The 19,358-nt window shown below is 41.8% G+C and overlaps 1 protein-coding gene across 1 annotated transcript in view; it reads left to right on the forward strand.

Moving 5' to 3' along the window:
* The window catches only part of LOC125514516 (serine/threonine-protein kinase TOR), a 30,091-nt gene extending 13,062 nt beyond the window's left edge, over positions 1-17,029 (forward strand). Inside the window, exons 22-59 of the mRNA XM_048679858.1 lie at positions 210-311; positions 418-528; positions 1,568-1,730; positions 1,812-1,933; positions 2,040-2,092; positions 2,309-2,432; positions 2,507-2,689; positions 3,214-3,366; positions 3,433-3,585; positions 3,675-3,746; positions 3,842-3,976; positions 4,051-4,112; positions 4,324-4,430; positions 4,725-4,834; positions 4,920-5,093; positions 5,176-5,241; positions 5,934-6,002; positions 6,073-6,183; positions 6,268-6,408; positions 6,497-6,625; positions 6,713-6,878; positions 6,952-7,166; positions 8,492-8,698; positions 9,572-9,685; positions 9,761-9,952; positions 10,196-10,276; positions 10,355-10,429; positions 10,507-10,573; positions 11,004-11,164; positions 11,736-11,909; positions 12,008-12,136; positions 12,236-12,319; positions 12,399-12,460; positions 12,547-12,619; positions 12,777-12,911; positions 16,030-16,203; positions 16,288-16,553; positions 16,841-17,029. Coding sequence (XP_048535815.1) covers positions 210-311; positions 418-528; positions 1,568-1,730; positions 1,812-1,933; positions 2,040-2,092; positions 2,309-2,432; positions 2,507-2,689; positions 3,214-3,366; positions 3,433-3,585; positions 3,675-3,746; positions 3,842-3,976; positions 4,051-4,112; positions 4,324-4,430; positions 4,725-4,834; positions 4,920-5,093; positions 5,176-5,241; positions 5,934-6,002; positions 6,073-6,183; positions 6,268-6,408; positions 6,497-6,625; positions 6,713-6,878; positions 6,952-7,166; positions 8,492-8,698; positions 9,572-9,685; positions 9,761-9,952; positions 10,196-10,276; positions 10,355-10,429; positions 10,507-10,573; positions 11,004-11,164; positions 11,736-11,909; positions 12,008-12,136; positions 12,236-12,319; positions 12,399-12,460; positions 12,547-12,619; positions 12,777-12,911; positions 16,030-16,203; positions 16,288-16,553; positions 16,841-16,859 — 4,734 coding nt within the window. The 3' untranslated portion in view covers positions 16,860-17,029. The remainder of the gene's footprint in view (positions 1-209; positions 312-417; positions 529-1,567; positions 1,731-1,811; positions 1,934-2,039; positions 2,093-2,308; positions 2,433-2,506; positions 2,690-3,213; positions 3,367-3,432; positions 3,586-3,674; positions 3,747-3,841; positions 3,977-4,050; positions 4,113-4,323; positions 4,431-4,724; positions 4,835-4,919; positions 5,094-5,175; positions 5,242-5,933; positions 6,003-6,072; positions 6,184-6,267; positions 6,409-6,496; positions 6,626-6,712; positions 6,879-6,951; positions 7,167-8,491; positions 8,699-9,571; positions 9,686-9,760; positions 9,953-10,195; positions 10,277-10,354; positions 10,430-10,506; positions 10,574-11,003; positions 11,165-11,735; positions 11,910-12,007; positions 12,137-12,235; positions 12,320-12,398; positions 12,461-12,546; positions 12,620-12,776; positions 12,912-16,029; positions 16,204-16,287; positions 16,554-16,840) is intronic.
* The last annotated feature ends 2,329 nt before the right edge of the window (positions 17,030-19,358 follow it).

Genomic DNA, 19,358 nt, shown 5'->3' on the forward strand with positions numbered 1-19,358 from the left:
CATTTTTTCTGTAGACTTGGTCAAATGTATAGAAGTTTGTTTGACTTAGGACAAAGCTAGAACTTCAAATAATTTGGAACGGAGGGAGTATTAGGGTTAGATATAAGGCAATTGGGTTGGTACTGCTATGTTTTTGTGTGAAAAGATAGAATACATGTTAGAGTTGCACCTTTTTTTTTTTCTGAAATACTTCCTCTTTTGACTGGAAGGTTCTCCCTGAGCTATTCCGCGCCGTTCGTATGTGCGAGGACGGTGGTTTGAAAGAGTTCATAACCTGGAAACTCGGGACATTAATATCTATTGTTCGACAGGTAAGATGGCCCTTCTAGTGTTACCCTTTCTCTTCATTTCATTCTTCGAAGATTTTTGCTGTTGCAATTGGTATCCAGCGTATCTCATCAGATTTACTTATTTCAGCACATTCGGAAGTATTTACAAGACATACTGTCTCTTGTCTCCGAATTATGGACTTCCTCGTTCAGCCTTCCTGCACCAAAGCGGACTATACAGGGCCCACAGGGTTCTCCAGTAATAACACTTTCCCTCTGTTGTTATGTTCTGTTGCACACCTACATTTTCTAATTTCCCTAGATGAGGCATAATGGCATGCTTACATGGGAAAGAACACAAAAGGCAAACAGTAAACTGCAATTTTTTTCTTCAGTCATACAGTAGGCTTGATGCTCAATTTCAACTATCCCACTTATTTTAGGTTAGTTCTGTTGATGACTATATTCAACGGTTGGTATCATCTTTTGTCACCACATGCTTCTGTGCGCATGGCTATTTTATTCGTTACAGTGCAAACTCTGAACTGATCTTCTATAGGACAAGGTTAACTAAATAAGATCCCTGTCGCCATATATCTTACACAAGATAGCCCCACCCCAGTTTTAAAATCATAAGTCAGCTGATAACAGTGGAATTTAATATGGGTACTTCCCGACAACGCATAGTTCACTGTAGTAATATAATAGCTGCATTATTGGCAGGGTAGCAATATTGTAGTTTACTAGAAAAGAATAGTACAATGTACTACGTAATAAGCCAGCAGATAACATATAGACCTGCTGGATAATAACATAATTGTCTATTTCAATAGATACGAAAATAGAGGTGGGAGACTTGGTTGGAATCAGGCAAGAGGGGAACCCTTAGAAAATTAAGAAGTGGTAGTGTGTACACGAATGTGCTATTCGTAGCTCATCATTTGCACCCTCTTTATAGATACAAACATATGATTACTATTTTCTTGCATATTCATCCTTGGTTAACCACTCACTATTGCCTTGGTTAAGCATTCACCATGCCGTATAGTGAGTTCTGTGTATTTAGTGCATGTCTTGCTAACCTGCTGAAAGATTGGGTGCACCCAAACTGATTCTGTGGTTGGGTGAGTGACTATGTTTCCTGAGCGTCGTTTGTGAGAAGTCCAGTTTAAATGATATAATTTCTATGTATTCCTAATAATTATGTCATGGCAAACAGAAAATTTGTGGAGTAATAATTTTGTGATTCTGGTGTTTCATATTGTGATTTTCTTAATTTTACTGTCTTGCTTCTCCAGGTTCTTCATCTTGTTGAGCAACTATGCTTAGCATTGAATGATGAGTTCAGAGTGTATTTACTCCATATTTTGCCAAGTTGTATTCAAGTCTTGGGTGATGCTGAACGCTGCAATGATTATTGCTATGTGCCTGACATATTACACACACTTGAAGTGTTTGGCGGTTTGTATCCAACTCCTACTTTTTTTTCATGTCCCTAATTTATGTTGAAACTAGCATATGTTAACTTATGGCACCTTTTAGGAAATTTGGATGAGCACATGCACTTGGTTGCTCCAGTGCTTGTTCGTTTATTTAAAGTGGAGCTAGTTGACATCCGACGGCGTGCTATCATTACTTTGACTAAGCTTATACCTAAGGTGCAGGTCGGTTGATGTTCTAATCAAGTTTGATGTATCATATCTTTTTTGCAAAAGGTTGCTTCTGTGCTTTTGTATTGCTCATCATGCATCTTCGATATATCTTGTCCAGGTTGGTACTCATGTATCGGCGTTAGTGCATCATCTGAAGCTCGTCTTGGATGGGTAAGGTTTATGGTTACAAATAATTTAATGTATCTAGCATATTGGATTTTCCTTGTGCTTTTTACGTTCTTGTTTTCGTAGCATATCTATTATCACAATATTATTTTTATTTCTACTTAATTTGTAACTGGTTATTTTTACTTTTATCAGTTTAATTAATACATTTTGTCTTGTGCATCTCTTTTCTTTGATTGTTATTTCCCCTTATGTGAGTAGAAACAATGATGATTTACGGAAAGAAGCTGCTGAGGCGCTCTGCTCGCTCGCACATGCTCTCGGAGAGGAATTTACAATTTTCATACCATCAATACGCAAACTTCTTGTGAAGCACCATTTGCGGGTACCCTGTTTTAATATTATGCATTGTACCTTTTGATGTCTTTTGTCTAATTTTTCATGTTTTACTTCTTACAGTACAAAAAATGGGATGAGACTGAAAATCGATTACTAAGGCGAGAACTGTTCATCTCCGATAACTTGTCAGTACAGAAGTACACACAGTGTCCACCTGATGTTATTAGTGACCCCCTTGGTGATTTTGAGGGTGTTCCTTCCGAGGAAGCTGATGAAACACAGCGGCAACCAAGAAGTCATCAAGTAATATGCTTTGTGGTTCCAGCTATATTTGATAGATTTCTTCACTTGTATTCTGCTTCTTACTAATTATTGTTTTCCGTTGTTCTTTTGACAACTTTGCCTAGCTTTTAAGACATCAGAGCTCACTCTTGCCCATAAAACCTTTGACTTTTTGGAAGATTGTTATTTCACCTGGGAGGACCTTGGTTCCTTTTCAAAAGAATTAAATCTTAACGTTCTTGTTCAGTGTTTCTGAGCAGCTACTGTGTACACACCCGCTTAAGTATTCATGGTAGCCACACATATCAATATGACCACTTGCTAACCACTTAATGTGATAGTTGCTTGTCTTTGTACCAGGCTGATGTGTGTGTTTCTTGTTCTTCTATTTTCTTTCTCTGTTGTAGTCACTAGGTAGTAGATTGTTGTAATTGATGGTTTTGCTTCTGTTCGAGAAAAATGATTGACAACCTGTATTGTTCATCTGCTCTTTCATGTAGCCCTATATTTTTCTTATACTTAATTTAGACTTTTGGTTGCTGCAGGTCAACGATGTTCGGTTGAGAAGTGCTGGCGAGGCTTCTCAGAGAAGTACTAGAGAAGATTGGGCTGAATGGATGAGGCACTTTAGTATTGCACTTCTCAAAGAGTCACCATCTCCAGCTCTACGCACTTGTGCAAGGCTAGCACAGCTTCAGGTAAAGCAGTTGTTCTTTGTAATGTGTTGATCATGCTGTGAATTATTTTCTGACAGAAATATTCAGCCCTCTGTTGGACGCGAGTTGTTTGCTGCGGGTTTTGCAAGTTGCTGGGCCCAAATGACCGAATCATCCCAGGAGCAACTAGTGAGAAGTCTCAAGACAGCATTCTCATCTCAAAACATACCACCAGAAATTCTTGCAACGCTGTTGAACTTGGTAAGTTTGGTCGTAGGATTTTTGTATACAAAAGTTACAATTCATTTGTCATGCTGTTTCTTTTATTAATTGTCCGCTTCTGTAAGTAGGCAGAGTTTATGGAACATGATGAGAAGCCTCTTCCAATTGATACTAGGCTCCTTGGCGCACTTGCTGAGAAGGTTAGCTGTATTGTTACTCTTTGTGTTCTTTGGCAAACTATTGAGATCTCCATGAGCATGTGTGTTTTATTGAAACTTCTGAACTATTTTTTCAGTGTCGAGCATATGCAAAAGCCCTCCATTATAAAGAAATGGAGTTTGAAGCTGTATGTTCAAAGAAGATGGGTGCAAATCCTGTTACAGTGGTTGAATCCCTTATTCATATTAACAATCAACTGCACCAGCATGAGGTTGGTCCTTGTGTCATGTGAAAGGATAAAGGAGTAATCTTTATAGTTTTTAAACCTTTTTTTAATTTCTACAGGCAGCTATTGGAATACTGACTTACTCACAGCAGCATCTAGAAGTTCAGTTAAAGGAATCCTGGTATATGCCAGTTACTACTGCACCTATGACCCCGTTGCCAAAGAATCATTTTCTCACATTTATTATGATCCTTATCTGGCATTTATAATTAGTACTTCTAAACTAATGGCTTTGAATGATAAATATGGTTGAAACTTGCTAAAATAAGACCCATCATTTTTAATGATTCAAGTTTCTTGTTTCAATATCTGTTTAATCTTGTGTAATGTAGGTATGAGAAATTGCACCGTTGGGATGAGGCCCTAAGGGCATATACCATGAAGTCATCTCAAGCATCTGGCCCTTTACAACACAGCCAAAATTTGGATGCTACATTGGGTATGGTCATTACTTATTCTTTATTGCACCGTACCCTCCTTCCCAAAGACTTGTCACTTTCCAATCCTGAGAAACAGTTTCCAGAATACCATTTTGAAAATTCTCAGATCCTCCACTAGGGCACCCTTGTTATTGGCTTATTGTGGAAGTCATTTTCTGTTCAAATATGATTGTGCGCGTAAAAGAAAAATAAAGAAAACCACATAGCGAGTTATTTATGTCTAATAATTCATATATGAATCTTCTTTAGTATACATAGCAAATGTAACCAGCTGAGAATCATGCTTATGTTAGGGAGGATGAGGTGCCTAGCGTCCTTGGCTCGGTGGGAAGATTTAAGCACATTATGCAGGGAGCAATGGACTGGTGCAGAACCGCCTGCTCGGCTGGAAATGGCTCCAATGGTTGTGGATAAATCTTCTTGTCCATTTATAGATAACTTTTAACAGGTGAACTTAATTTTTCTTCTTTTTGTTTCTGTTCCTATAGGCTGCAAATGCTGCTTGGCATATGGGTGAGTGGGACCAGATGTCTGAATATGTTTCTCGTCTGGATGATGGGGACGAAAACAAGCTCCGCTCGTTGGGTAACACAACTGCTAGTGGTGATGGAAGCAGTAATGGTGCTTTCTTTAGGGCTGTTCTTTCAGTTCGTTGCAAAAAGGTGGAGTATGTTCCTATTTTGAACTCTGATTACATTCTTTCCATAATTTGATCATAGTTTGGATTTTTGTGTTCCGTTACAGTATGAAGAAGCTCGTGTATATGTTGAGAGAGCTCGGCGGTGTTTGGCAACTGAACTTGCACCATTGGTATGACACAGCCATTATATATTCCTTTGTATAATTTCAATGATTCAAGTTTTGTCTAAATTTATTTTCATTACTATATTATTCATATTTTGGAAATATTTTTTGTACCGTGGTTTTCATATTTGCCAAAGCTAACCGATGATTGCGTTGTGATTTTATGCAACAAAGCAACCACAAACTGACTCTCATATATCTGAATTGCTAATAGTAAACGGTGTGTTTGGATCTTGGGTGTGTGTGTGTTTGGGGGGGGGGGGGGGGGGGGGGGGGGGGGAAGGAGAGGCATTTGGTACTGATAAAATATCTTGCAGTATATGTGTAAAAATTAGAGGGGAACTTTTGGAACTGATACATTCTATAAGGCAAAAGTATAGATGCAATAAGTAGTCTTTATACTTCTACAGTGTATTATTTTTAGCACTTACAATGAGCTTATCTGTTCTCAGAGGGTGTTTCTCTAATTATATCTCAAGAATTTAATTGGTTCATGTACCTGGTGTTCTCTTTTACATGAAAGAAAAAGTATGATCTTTTCATTGTTTGGCCCTATATGGGGGCCTTCTTGTGATGAACAGTCTGCACTTTCATAAGTCTGTTATAACTGTGTTTCCATCAAAAAAAGGTTTATTAACTGCTCACAAATCCGTTTTGCCCTTCTGTATACCCATACTTGTTCGTTACCAATTTGCTAGGTACTTGAGAGTTATGAGCGTGCTTATAACAACATGGTGCGGGTTCAGCAGCTTTCAGAACTCGAAGAGGTATTCTAATTTTGGTTTATGTTCTGAAGAATTTAGTTACTGTTTTACTAACAAACGGTGTGTAATTCAGGTGATTGATTACTGCACTCTTCCGATGGAAAGTCCAATTGCTGATGGGCGAAGGGAACTTATCCGTAATATGTGGAACGAGCGCATTAAAGGAACAAAACGGAACGTTGAGGTTATATGATGTATTTGCTTAAGAATGCTGTGTTGTAGCCTGTATGGTTCTTATTCTCCATATTGACTTCAAAAATTTACTCAGGTGTGGCAAGCCCTACTTGCTGTTAGAGAGTTGGTTCTTCCTCCTAATGAAGACAGAGATACCTGGATAAAATTTGCTAAACTTTGCTGGAAGAGTGGACGTATTAGTCAGGCTAAATCTACTTTAGTCAAACTTTTACAGGTGAAAATAGTAGTTGTTATTAATTAGTGTGCCTGTTTAACTCTGCAATCCTCTCTATGAAAGAAATAATTTCTTATACCACATGCAGTTTGATCCTGAATCTTCTCCTGAGTTGACACTGTATCATGGACATCCTCAAGTAGTCCTGGCTTACCTGAAGTACCAGTATGCTGTTGGAGATGAGCTTAAACGAAAGGACGCATTTTCTAGGCTACAGGTGCTTGTTCTTATACTCTGACAATACATGGCAGCACTCATATCTTCAAGTGTTTATACTGATATACCCTTGTTTCTGGTGAGATAGGATCTGTCAGTGCAGATTGCAACAGCCACAAATAGTTACTCTGGAATGCTAGTAAGCCATGGTGCTATATCAAGTGCTGGAGTACCACTTACTGCCCGTGTCTATTTGACACTTGCTAGCTGGAAGAGAGCACTGTCACCTGGATTGGATGATGATGCCATTCAAGGTCTGAAAAACTTCAGTTTTTTCCACTGTTTTCCTTTATTTTTTTTCAAATAATTATGAATCTCTTTCTCCAGAAATATTGGTTTCTTACAAAAATGCCACATTAAGTGCCAAGGACTGGGGCAAGGCATGGCATTCGTGGGCTTTGTTCAACACTGAAGTCATGTCCCGATATACTTTGCGAGGCCGTCCAGATATAGCAGGAAAATATGTTGTTGCAGCAGTAACAGGATATTTCTACTCTATTGCGTGTGCATCTACAACTAAAGGTGTCGATGATAGCTTGCAGGTAATTTTTTTTTCTTTCTGTTTTTTGTTCTGCGAAGTAGATTTTGAGCAAAGGCTTTATATAGTGGCTGATCCCATCGCACTTCAAAAATGCTTTTACACCCTTCCCAATGTTTGAGAAGAGCAAAAACTCAAATTACAATATTATGTTGTTTAGTCATGTTCCTACTATATTTATAAGTCTTGAAATGTGATATATGCGGGATCATAGCCATACAACAAATGACTAGCCAGCATCTCTGACTTGGTCAAGTATAACTGGTAATGAACAGACGTGAAATATCTGGAGTGACAATTGGTCCGATCGCCCTTTGGGGAGAAGATTTCCCAGGCTTCACTCCTTTGCCCTTGATCATCTCTTTGGTCCAGGATGCACTTGTTACCCAAGAGCCCTTAGATCTTTTTCATCTTCAGCTCTCCAGCCAGGCCTTTGATGAATTCCGTGAGTCCAGGCAATTCCTGACCAACCTTCATTGTTCCCCTAATGAAGAATTTGAGCACCAAATGAAGCCTAATAATAAACCATCTACTGTTGTTTCTGAAATTAAATTGAAAAGTGCATGTTTACTTGCCACCAAATCTGATATTGATGAGCTAGATTTTAGCAAATCTGCTCTTTCTCATGGGTTGCAACTTGGATACCCTGGAAACTCGTGATCATCTCTTCTGGTTATGTAGCTTCACTCCTCCTGCTGGAATGCTCTTGATTTGTGCCTCAATCTCCCATGGAGGAAGTTATCTTCAGGGTAAAGCTCAAGTTCAACAAGGTCTTCTTTCAGATCACGACGGTTGCAGCTTGAAATATTTGGAAGCAAAGAAAATTTTGAAGTCTTTAGCAACATCCCCTAGTAGGGCCACTTGTTTGTTTTGTTTCAAGAAAGATCCCTCTTCCTTCTTTCTTACGGATGAAGGATGAGCTTGCCATCCCTCTAAGGTCCCTTGGATAACCTAGAGTCTCTCCCCAGGGCCTGGTACTTGCCTGCCTTCTGCCCCTTCTTGTACAGCCCTCCCTCTTTCTTTCCTCCTTTGTACAGCTCCTCTCTTGTAAATATCTATCTTTAAAAAGGGCAGCCCGTTGCATGCAGCTCCCGCTCACAGGGTCCGGTGAAGGGTCCGACCACTTTGGGTCTTTTGTAAATATCTTTCTTTATATTAATAAAATTTACCGTGGGGGCCTCCTCTACATCTTAAAATAATCATTCCGCTACATCTTGGTGGCATGGAAAAAAATATTATGCCACTTTGAGATGACTGCCTAAAAAATAGTTTTCTCTAATTCCTTGTTTTTTCAATAATATATTTAAATGATTATGTTTACTTTTGTAGGATATTCTCCGTCTCTTGACTCTTTGGTTCAACCATGGGGCAACCTCAGAGGTTCAAATGGCATTGGAGAAAGGCTTTACACTTGTCAAGATCGAAATGTGGTTGGTTGTGCTACCCCAGATAATTGCCAGGATTCATTCAAACAATAGAATAGTTAGAGAACTGATACAAGAATTGCTAGTTCGAATTGGAAAGGGGCATCCGCAGGTTCGCAATTTTCTTCTTAGGCTGATAAACATTGGCTATGATTTGGATGTTCAATTAGAGTATCTGTGCTGCTTTCTTGTGAAATTTACTAGGTTTCTGCATTGCTATAGCGACTGTCATAGAATCACAGTTGTTGCTTTAATAACTAAGTGACATAGGACGACCTATCTCCCTATCCGATGATCTAAAGAAACGACTAAAAGAATAAAGGAGTCGAATAGTAAAGAATAAGGAGACCTACCAGGCATTAGCGTCCAGTGGCATTTGTTTAAAGAAGAACAATCAAAACACAAGTAAATGGTCACTCTCCGGGATAAATTTTGCCTCACAGGGTCGAGCCCTGGCGAGCGGTCTGGTGCCAGCAAACCCCTACGTACTGAGTAATGCTTGGTTCTTTTTGCATTCCTCATTTTTAGTTCGATCCATGCTCACCTCCAGTTTTGCTGTCTTTTGTTTGTGTATAAGGTGGCTGCAAAGTTAGTAGTACTGTTTGTGTTTTTTAGTGTTCACGTTTGTTGTTTCATGCTTACTTTTGTCCAGGATTCATTATGCTATGTGTGTGTATGTGTGTGAATTGCTCGTTGGGTCTTGTCTGCCAGGAGCTGACTGGTTCTGGTGTTTCCCTGTGATAATAACTATATTCTCCTTTTGTGTCTTTTCAGATTTTTCAAGTTTCCTTAGCTTTATAGTTCTTTTGTTTGTTTGAAATATAACCTATATACCTGAATACTGCTGTGTACCATCCATACTTGTTGGAACCAGTTTGACTGATAACTGGCCATTATATCCAACTGAAAGGATGACCTTGCTTTTTTAACTATGTTGGGATTATTCTAATTTAGTTTTGCCAATTCCTTGACATTTTTTTACCAGGCATTGATGTATCCTCTTTTGGTTGCTTGCAAATCAATAAGTATATTAAGGCAACGTGCAGCACAGGAGGTCGTTGATAAGATCCGCAAGCATAGTGGAGGCCTTGTTGATCAGGTTAGCATCAGTATCTGTTAAGCTTCTACGGAAGACACATAGCGCTCCTGACTCTGTTGATGTTGGTTGCTCCAGGCGCAGCTTGTTTCAAAGGAACTGATACGAGTTGCCATTTTGTGGCATGAGATGTGGCATGAAGCTCTTGAGGAAGCTAGCAGGATGTATTTTGGTGAGCACAATATCGATGGAATGCTTGCGGTACTTGAGCCATTGCATGCAATGCTTGAGAGAGGGGCTGAGACAATAAAAGAGAACACTTTCATTCAGGTAGTGCCGTCACCAAACTTTCCTCCAGTCCCCATCACAGTATATCGTAACACAAATATATTTCTCTTGCTAATGTTTGGGTTACTTTTCATGAAAATGCATTTTGTCCTTATATCTTGGTCTGTTTTATACAGTAAATCATTTGGTGCCTTCACCCCATTCAATTATCAACTTGACATTGAACATCAAATTCAGTTTGTTTTGTTAAGTGTTTAATAGCTTATGCTATTGAAACTTATCCAGGCCTATGGACATGAATTACTTGAAGCCCACGAATGCTGCTTAAAATATCGTGCTACTGGAGAGGATGCTGAGCTAACTAAGGTATATAAGAGTGTCAATACAATAATTTCTGTATTGTGTCTTCTTGAGTCTGCTGAGGATGACTTCTGTGTTCTTTAGGCATGGGATTTGTATTACCATGTTTTCAGAAGAATCGACAAACAGCTTCCAAGTCTTACAACTCTTGATTTGCATGTAAGCATGTTATATGATTGTTTTCCTGCAGTTTGTTTCCTTTAGCTCCTTGATTGAACATTTGATGTCTCTTTCAGTCTGTTTCACCTGAGCTGCTCAAATGTCGAAAGTTGGAGCTTGCTGTACCAGGAACTTATTCTGCAGGTATTCCACAGGGTTATACCATATATTTCAAATTTTAGTTCTCTACTTCTTACGGTACCTTAGTACTCTTTTCTTTTGCCTTAGCAATTCTACAGAACTCACAATTGTGAGATGAATTATTTGTAGCATACATGGGTTATTTTTACCAAGTACCCCAACATTTTAATTACCCACTAGTTTGTGTTATGTCATCAACATCCCTTGTCTATGATAGATCCCTACTGGAACCATGCAATAAAATGTAAAGTGATGGCAACAATAAGGCAATTTGTTTAGATTGAAAAACGTGCTTTTCATTTGGTTGTATAAGAATGCTGACAGTAAGAATTAAACTTTTCTTCCTTATTCACCAGTATTGAGTATTTTATTCTGCAATTGATTGTTAAATTGACCTAGAATTCTGACATTAAGAATTAAACTTTGCTTCCAGATTCACCACTAGTGACTATCGAGTATTTTGTTCCGCAATTGATTGTTATTACATCCAAACAAAGACCGAGGAAACTGACAATTCATGGAAGTGATGGTGAGGATTATGCATTCTTGCTTAAAGGTCATGAAGATTTAAGACAAGATGAACGCGTTATGCAGGTTTGTATCTAGATTGCAAGTCTTTTTCACGCTGATTTCTGATGTTTTAGTAGCAATAGAGCATGGAGTAGCAAGCATATTTTTATATGTTGTGCCCATGAATAGTTTTGTCCTCCACTGTCCCCTTACCTGAGGCCAGTTCTTTGTTTTCCCCGCACCCTTGTGGTTTACCATCTGAACAGTAACTGATTCCTCATCATTATATCTTTATTTGTTTTACCTAAGGCCAGTTTTTTTCTTTCCGTATCTTGATCTAAAATAGGCAGCTTGAAAAACACCACTACTCCAAAACAAAAACTGTTCACATGCCCATGCTTAGTTAACTAGCCTGATCTTACATAGTGATGCACAGGTTGAACTTATATGAATGCTTAGTTAACAAACTGTTCTTTGAAGTCCTGATAATACTGATGTATTGTTGATAAGCTGGAGCCCCTCTCTGGCATTGATGCAATTAACACTTGGGCATAATCTGTTAATCTGGTGGTGTCCTCGCAAGCTGAAATAGCCTCTAGTTATTACAAGTTACCAACAAAAAATATGTATCTAAATACCTTTCCTCTTCACTTAGCTTTTTGGTCTGGTGAATACTCTCCTGGAGAACTCAAGGAAAACATCAGAGAAAGATTTGTCGATCCAAAGATATGCTGTTATTCCCCTGTCTCCTAACAGTGGATTAATTGGATGGGTACCTAATTGTGACACGCTTCATGCTCTGATCCGTGAATACAGAGATGCAAGGAAGGTTAGTCTGCCTCAATAATTTGTTTCCTTCTGAAAGAAGATAAACGTGTTTTGCTTGATGTCATTTGTCAATTGATTTCCCTCTTCTTCTTTGTTCAGATTTTCTTAAATCAAGAGCACAGACTTATGTTGGCGTTTGCACCCGATTATGACCACTTACCCCTCATCGCGAAGGTGGAAGTATTTCAGCATGCTCTGCAGAATACCGAAGGAAATGACCTTGCAAAGGTACTATGCTGTCTCTTGTCACTGCACTATGAAAAGAGCTCGCTGATTTTGATGCTTTCTGCTGACGATATTTAATCTACCTCAACAAAATTGTGACAGGTTCTCTGGCTGAAAAGTCGAACATCTGAAGTATGGCTTGAGCGGCGTACAAATTATACAAGAAGCCTGGCTGTTATGAGCATGGTATGAATTACTGCTATGATATGTGTTTTCATATGAGATATTCCTTTCGACTTAAGATGTTGAAAATGTAATTTTGCAGGCTGGCTATTTGCTTGGGTTAGGAGATCGGCATCCAAGCAATCTTATGTTAGATCGTTTTAGGTAATTTCTACGAAGCTTGAAGTAACCATGAATGTTGTGAATTTGTTTTTGTTGTCTTGAGGTCTAATAATAATTTTTTGCTTCAGTGGGAAAATTTTACACATTGACTTTGGAGATTGTTTTGAGGCGTCAATGAATCGAGAAAAGTTCCCTGAAAAAGTAAGTAGGCCGTGTTCTGGGATTTATTCCTTGCCAATCACCTGATAGGTTGATGCTCTAGTTTTGTTGAGTCTTGTCTTGTATTGTAACTGTTATTGAATGCGTGTCATTTTAACTTTTTTTTACTGCACTCACACATTTTGTATGTATGGTGTAGGTACCATTCCGTTTGACTAGAATGCTTGTGAAAGCTATGGAAGTTAGTGGTATTGAGGGTACTTTCAGAACAACTTGTGAAAATGTGATGCAAGTCCTTCGAACAAACAAGGACAGCGTCATGGCTATGATGGAGGTAAGTAATACATATCCTATAGCTTGTAGCACCATTGCCTGGCCAATATTATATACTCCATCCGTACCATAATATAGTGCTTATTAGATTTTTTAAAGCCAAACTTTGTAAACTTTGACCAAGTATAAAGAAAAATGTTGCAATATTAGAATGCCAAATCAATAACATTGGATTCATTCATGAAATATATTTTCATATGATGTCTATTTGGTATTATAGATATATTTTTTATATAAAATAAGTCAAAGTTTGTGAAGCTTGACTTCTACGACACCAACACGCACTATATTCTGAGGTGGAGTGAGTATTTAATATTGAAATAAAAAAATCCGCTTTTTTAGACCCTAAGATTTGCCTCAAGTCCACATTTCATCCTAACACTCCAAAACCGTCTAAAATGGACCTGGAGCTTTTAAACAGTCCACTTTACCCCCTTATCTGATTTTAGGGCATCTCCAACGGCATTACCCCAATCCGCCACTAAATGTCCGGACATGCCTGTCCACATGATTTTTGCCATCCAATGCCATCCTACAAACGTTCGCGTCCGAATTCTCGCAAACAGGAACCAAACTAGGCGGACCTTTGCGGGCGTCGGGGATGTCCAGACATCCCCCACGTACGCGTTCGATTGCGCGGTCCTACCTGAAGTCATGCCGTGTGTCTCGCCCATGAACATTCTCCGTACATTTATGCCACTCCACGCTGCTGGTCAGACCGACATGACCGGATGGGAAGGTGGCGCCGCTTCAATGCGGACACACGGCGACCGAGAAGCCTACTCGGGCCGCTCGCTGAGCCGCATTGAAGTGACGTCGGTCCGCCCGCCCTAGATATTCAAGCAGGCAGGCGGCAGCGTCCAAACCCATCTCTCCACACAACACCGGCTCTCATCTCCTCTCCACTCAGTGCCGCATCCCCGATCCTCTCTTGTCCTCTCCTCGACCGTGCGATGGGCAAGTCCGGCGCCAGCGGCTGGTTCTCCGCGTCGGTCCGTGGATCTCCCTCCAGATCACGGCGGCGCGCGCACTCCAGGGCCGTCTTCCTCCACCGCGTCGTCAGCGAAGGAGGTCTGCTCTCCTCGTGAGGTCGCCTCGAAGGATGAGGAATTCCAGGCGTAGCTGGAGGTCCAGCTCGAGGGCGCCACCCTCGCCGCCACGTCAAGCAGAAGGAGGAGCCATCGTCGCCGCCAGGCAGCACATTCGATAGCTTCCAACCGGGGTCCCCATCGTTCCGTTTCTGGCGTGGCAAGGTGGTGGCACCACCCCGGTAGCGCCCGGTGAAGGAAGAGGAGCTCGGCAACGCCGTCGCCAACGCGCGATCGCATCCCCTACTACCTTGGTGGCCAACAGGGCGGCTGCTGAGCAAGCTCGCCGGGCGGCGTTCGCCACGTCTGACATTGCGTTGGACTGGGTCCTCGTGGACCCAGACCTCGCGTTGGTCTTGACCGTCCGCCTGCTGCGGCCTCAGTGACCAGCTGATCATAATCGGGATGGTCAGGTCCCTGCGCGCCGGCCGTCTCCTCGGCGGCAAGACCAGTGGCAGACAGACCGTGGCGGCGTTCGCGACCGACGGTACCCCACGCCGGGCGGCGGAAGAAGGCGATAGGCTGTGCCGCGAGCGGCAGCCGGTGGATGATCAGCCCCCCCCCCCCCCCCCCCCCCCCCCCCCCCCCCCCCCCCCCCCCCCCCCCCCACCCATGTGCCCTTCCACCGTTCCTACTCGCCCTTCCGCTGCTAGAAGGACTACGACGACGAATGGCGGCGGCGGCCAGGAAGCAGCCACCGTCCGGTACCTTGTGTAGTTTGTTTTGTTTTCTTTAAATTTAATTTGAACTTATCCAATTTCATCTGGTTTGCCTGCAGTATATTGAACTTTCTTAAATTTCGTCTGTTTTGTCAATTTGCGTTCGTAATGTTGCGGATGTTTTCTGGGTGTGGTTGGATGGCCAGCTCCAGTATCCGTGCCCATGTCTGATTTGGGGTACGCCGTTGGAGATGCCCTTAAAACGGTTTTCATCCTATGTGGTGCCCATGTGATAGTATTTATTTTAGCAAACAATCTGATTTTATTGATTAATCGAACAAAGTGCCAGAGGGCACTTACTTAAACACGAACAACAATGACCATAAGGTACTTCAAAGTAGGGTTGAGCATTTGGTTCTCCGGTTTTTTTGGTTTGGTTTCTTGTGTTTACAATTATTATTTTTATTTAAATCAACAACCAAATTAGCTCGGAGTTATTGGGAGCCGAAAGTTCAGTTAACAGACCAAAATGACTAAATAAGATTAAGAAATGAGAGGAGAATATGGCATCACAGCTGCTTGCTTTATCTCATAAACGAAAAAAAGCTTGATCTCCGCGGAGGTGGTCATGGTTAGCTAAGCAGCAGTGTTGGGAAGGTCAAGTTGGGACGCGCCTTGGCAGCAGCCTGGGAGGAAGCAGGACAGCAAGACTACAGGAGGCTGGTGGCGGGGAGTAGAAAGAGCCGATAGCACCCATGACTTGAGCAATTTTTTCATCTTTTGCATCTCCGTGTCTCTGGTGAAAACATTGCAGAAGACAGAACTTGCACAAGCTGTACTAGCTCAAAGGTTTGAAAGAGCCACAATAGGTGAAACTTTTAGATCATTGAACGCACTGTGGCGAGGGCTACACCCCTTGCAAGATAGGCAGTTGAACCACTGCTTTGTTGTCGCACCGTTCAGACCAAAACAAACTTGACACCATCACCACCGCCACCTCGGGATTGAGAACCTTGGATCTGCTGGTAAAAAACAACTCAAGTTCTCCTGTGTCGTCCTCAATGGAACATATTAATGGTGTGGAAAAATTGGAAGTCAGACGGAGGTCCTTGGGAGGAAAGCCGGTACAAAACTCACGCAAAATGTTTTGCGCATAGATGAGTCCAAGAAGCTTTGCCTGGGCAAAGCAAACTACACATGCACGTGTCTAGCTCAGCGGGTCATGGCAACCCATGGTAGCTGCCCAGAGTTGCTGGCTCCGCTCATGGCTACTTATACATTTTTTCCTCAAACTGTTCTGCTCCTTCATGCTTCATCTCTTGTACCTAGACCAGTATGTTTGGTGATATTCTAATTTAATATTTATTTTCAGGCATTTGTACATGACCCGCTGATCAATTGGCGTTTGTTCAATTTCAATGAAGTTCCTCAAGTTTCAAACTATGGAAATGCTCATACTCATACAGTGGTCAGTAGTGAAGAAGCTGCTCCTAGTGAAGAGCTCATGCAACCTCCCCGAGGAGCCCGCGAGAAGGAACTGCTACAGGTTGCGTCCTCTTCTCATGCTTGATTGTATTGTACTGTCCTAACCACATCCCTATAGTGGTGACCATTTATGTCGTTCATGCAGGCGGTCAATCAACTCGGTGACGCTAATGAGGTTTTAAACGAGCGTGCTGTAGCTGTCATGGCACGGATGAGTCACAAGCTAACAGGGCGTGACTTTTCTTCTGGATCAGCCTTGTCAGGCGCCGGCGGCTCAAGTCAACATGGCAGTGAACATTTAGCCTCAGTAGATGCTCGGGAGGTAGAACCTGGATTATCCGTGAAGGTTCAGGTTCAGAAGCTTGTACTTCAAGCGACTTCACATGAAAATTTGTGCCAGAACTATGTCGGGTATGCGTTGTTATTCTTATACATGGATTTTATGGTCTTAGGGATAATATGTACCTATTCATGAGACATTGCACTTCCGAAAAAAACTAAGTACCAAAATTTCGTATTGCACTAGTATAGCATTTTAGAAAGTGAAAAAGTAACACCATATATGTGAAAAAGACAAAGTAATAGGTGCATAAGAAACCTAAGAGTATATTTGTATTTTTTATCTAGTTTTAGCAACTTGTGTTAGTTAACCATTTGAGTTTTGCCACGTCTCACTGTGTATGTATTCTGTTTGACAGGTGGTGCCCGTTTTGGTGAACTCCGGCAAAGCAGATCTCGTGTACATACTGTAAATAACTTGTACATAGATAGGCAGGTAGCTTGTTGTATCCCCTTTCTTTTCCAATGAACGTGTTGTATCCCAACGTGTGCAGTATTTTATGTAATCACATTTGGTAATGAAAGCTATCATCCGCCTTTTTATGTTACAATATGGAATTACCGTCCTTTGCAAATGTTAGGCCTTGTACAATGCAAGATGCTTAGAGGAGGTGCTTAGAGAAATAAACTATTTTTTAGAAGCACTGGTGCTTATTCATAGAGGGAAATAAGCACTGGTGCGCAAGAAAAACTCAGTTTATTCTCCCAGAGCTTAGATCCTGAGCAGATACATACGAAAGGATGTTGTGATACCTCTAGTCGTTGAGCTGGCTAAAGTTTACTAAAAGGAGTTTCTTCACAAGATTGGGAGAAGTTGCATACAAAAGGAATCTTTGATGGCTCTAATTGTTGAGCTGGTTAAAGTGTCTTTTTATTTCTCTATAGTTCTCAATTTCCTTGTAAAAATGGAATATTTGAGCTGAAATGCATTTCTCGTCTGTACTTAAAGGGGATAATGTGAATCCTTAGAGCATCTACAACTGGAACCCTCGAGTTTCCCCAAAAGCCAAGATCGCCACACAGCCAGCCAACTCAAACGTTCCTGCTATCCGGCATCCCTCAACACAACACATATGGGGTGGATTTGGGAACGTGCCCGCTTTCACATCCGCTCCAAATTAACTGACATGCTCTCTGTGTCCGAGCCATTGACCTCCTCCAGCATTGCTCCCCGTTCAATTTTGCCTCCTAGATGTCGACGTTGAGTACCCCATCCCAGCCATGGACGACGCATTGGTGGAGTTCGTGGGGCTCTAGACCATCGTTGCTTGCAAGGCGGAGGGCATAACCTAGAGGGAGCTTGCAAGGCGGAGGGCATAACCTAGAGGGAGCGGTGAGCTCAACAGCGTGGTTGGGAAGTTGCGGAGAAGGGAGCCGTCAACATGGACTTACGCACGTCTGGTCTAGCTATCGACTTCGTGCCGTCTGCCTTGCCTACAGAAGGACAAGTTGTTGGCCGCGCCTGATTTCGCTCCGCCATCCGAATGGGTCATCTCGTATGGCTGGACGCAAGAGGACGTCACCGTAGACATGGTGTGTGACTCACGCAACTCCAAAGGCGACAAACAACATCGGGAACGCTCGCATCGGGCATGCCCACACGTAGTTTGATGAAATGGCCAACCAAGGCACAGTACATTCTTGCCACATATGCTATTGTATTGCTTGCTTAGTTAGTTGCACATACCATTGAATCAATTTACGGATGGTAGTTTCATTGTGATGCATATTTGAGGATGCACACATGATGAACATGATAAATGATAGTCAAGAGCCTATGCATTACGACTTGGGTGATACCAATTCTCCTATGTTTAATGTTGGGCAAATATCGCGTAAAAAGAGAAGGTAGCAAAGGCAAGAGGTCCGGCATTCACAAGCAATGATGATCTTTTGACGATGTCCTGTATAGAGGGTCTCTCACCACGTCATCTCCTGGCCAGGTGGGCCGAGCCAAGGATGTGGGTTCGCCAGAGGGCCACGTCGAGGTGGCCCATGGCGTATAAAAGGAAGGCTCCCGAAGATTTGATGTATACTCCATGATATTAGAAGTCGTCCACAACATGTTCTCCTTGTACATAACCGATTAGGGTGTAATTCTAGCCCCTGGTGTGTATATAAATCGAGGGGTAGGGCGCGCAGATGACACACAACGATCTCATAGTAGATCGCTTGTATTTTGTACTCCATCCTAAATCAATACAAACACAAGCATGACGTGTGGTTTTATCTCGTAGGCCCGAACCTCGGAAAAAACCCATGCCCCCTCTTACCATTGTGTCAAGATACTTAGTTCGGGACCCCCTAGCCGAGACCTGCCGGATTTGACTTCGTTGTTGGTGGCACATGCATGTCCCGCTAAGGAGTCGCACAGATTTGATAGGGATCCAGATCGGTCAACAGATCGATGTAGGGTAACACAGCAGAAACAAAAAAAATATTTTCTCCCTCGAGTAGTCCTCCAGACAGCCCCTCGAACCGAAGATTGAAATAATAACAAATAACATAGTTAATAGTTCTGTTTTTTTCCCTAAATTTGGCGTACAATCTCTCTACCGGGTTGCATCGGTGTCACCTATCCAACAATGCTTCGCCGTCCAGAACTTATTCTTACCGGACACTAGACAACCTTTCGGTAGTACGAAACTATTTCGGGGAGTGAGAGAAAGAATGGCAAATCATTGCATGCCCTTGTGGTGAGAAACTTGGAGAGACTTCAGTGAGTTTGAGAGCTCCTCTCCTCCTCCTTCTATAGTGTGAGCAAGGGGTTGAGGGATGTCACATCCAAGATTTTTTCCAAATCCAGATTTTTCTCAAATCTGGTATGTTAAAAAATTTCACAGGGAATTAAAATTTTCCTAGGAAATCCTTGCTTGA

Source organism: Triticum urartu, chromosome 1 (genome assembly GCF_003073215.2).
Source record: "Triticum urartu cultivar G1812 chromosome 1, Tu2.1, whole genome shotgun sequence".
NCBI lineage: Eukaryota > Viridiplantae > Streptophyta > Magnoliopsida > Poales > Poaceae > Triticum > Triticum urartu.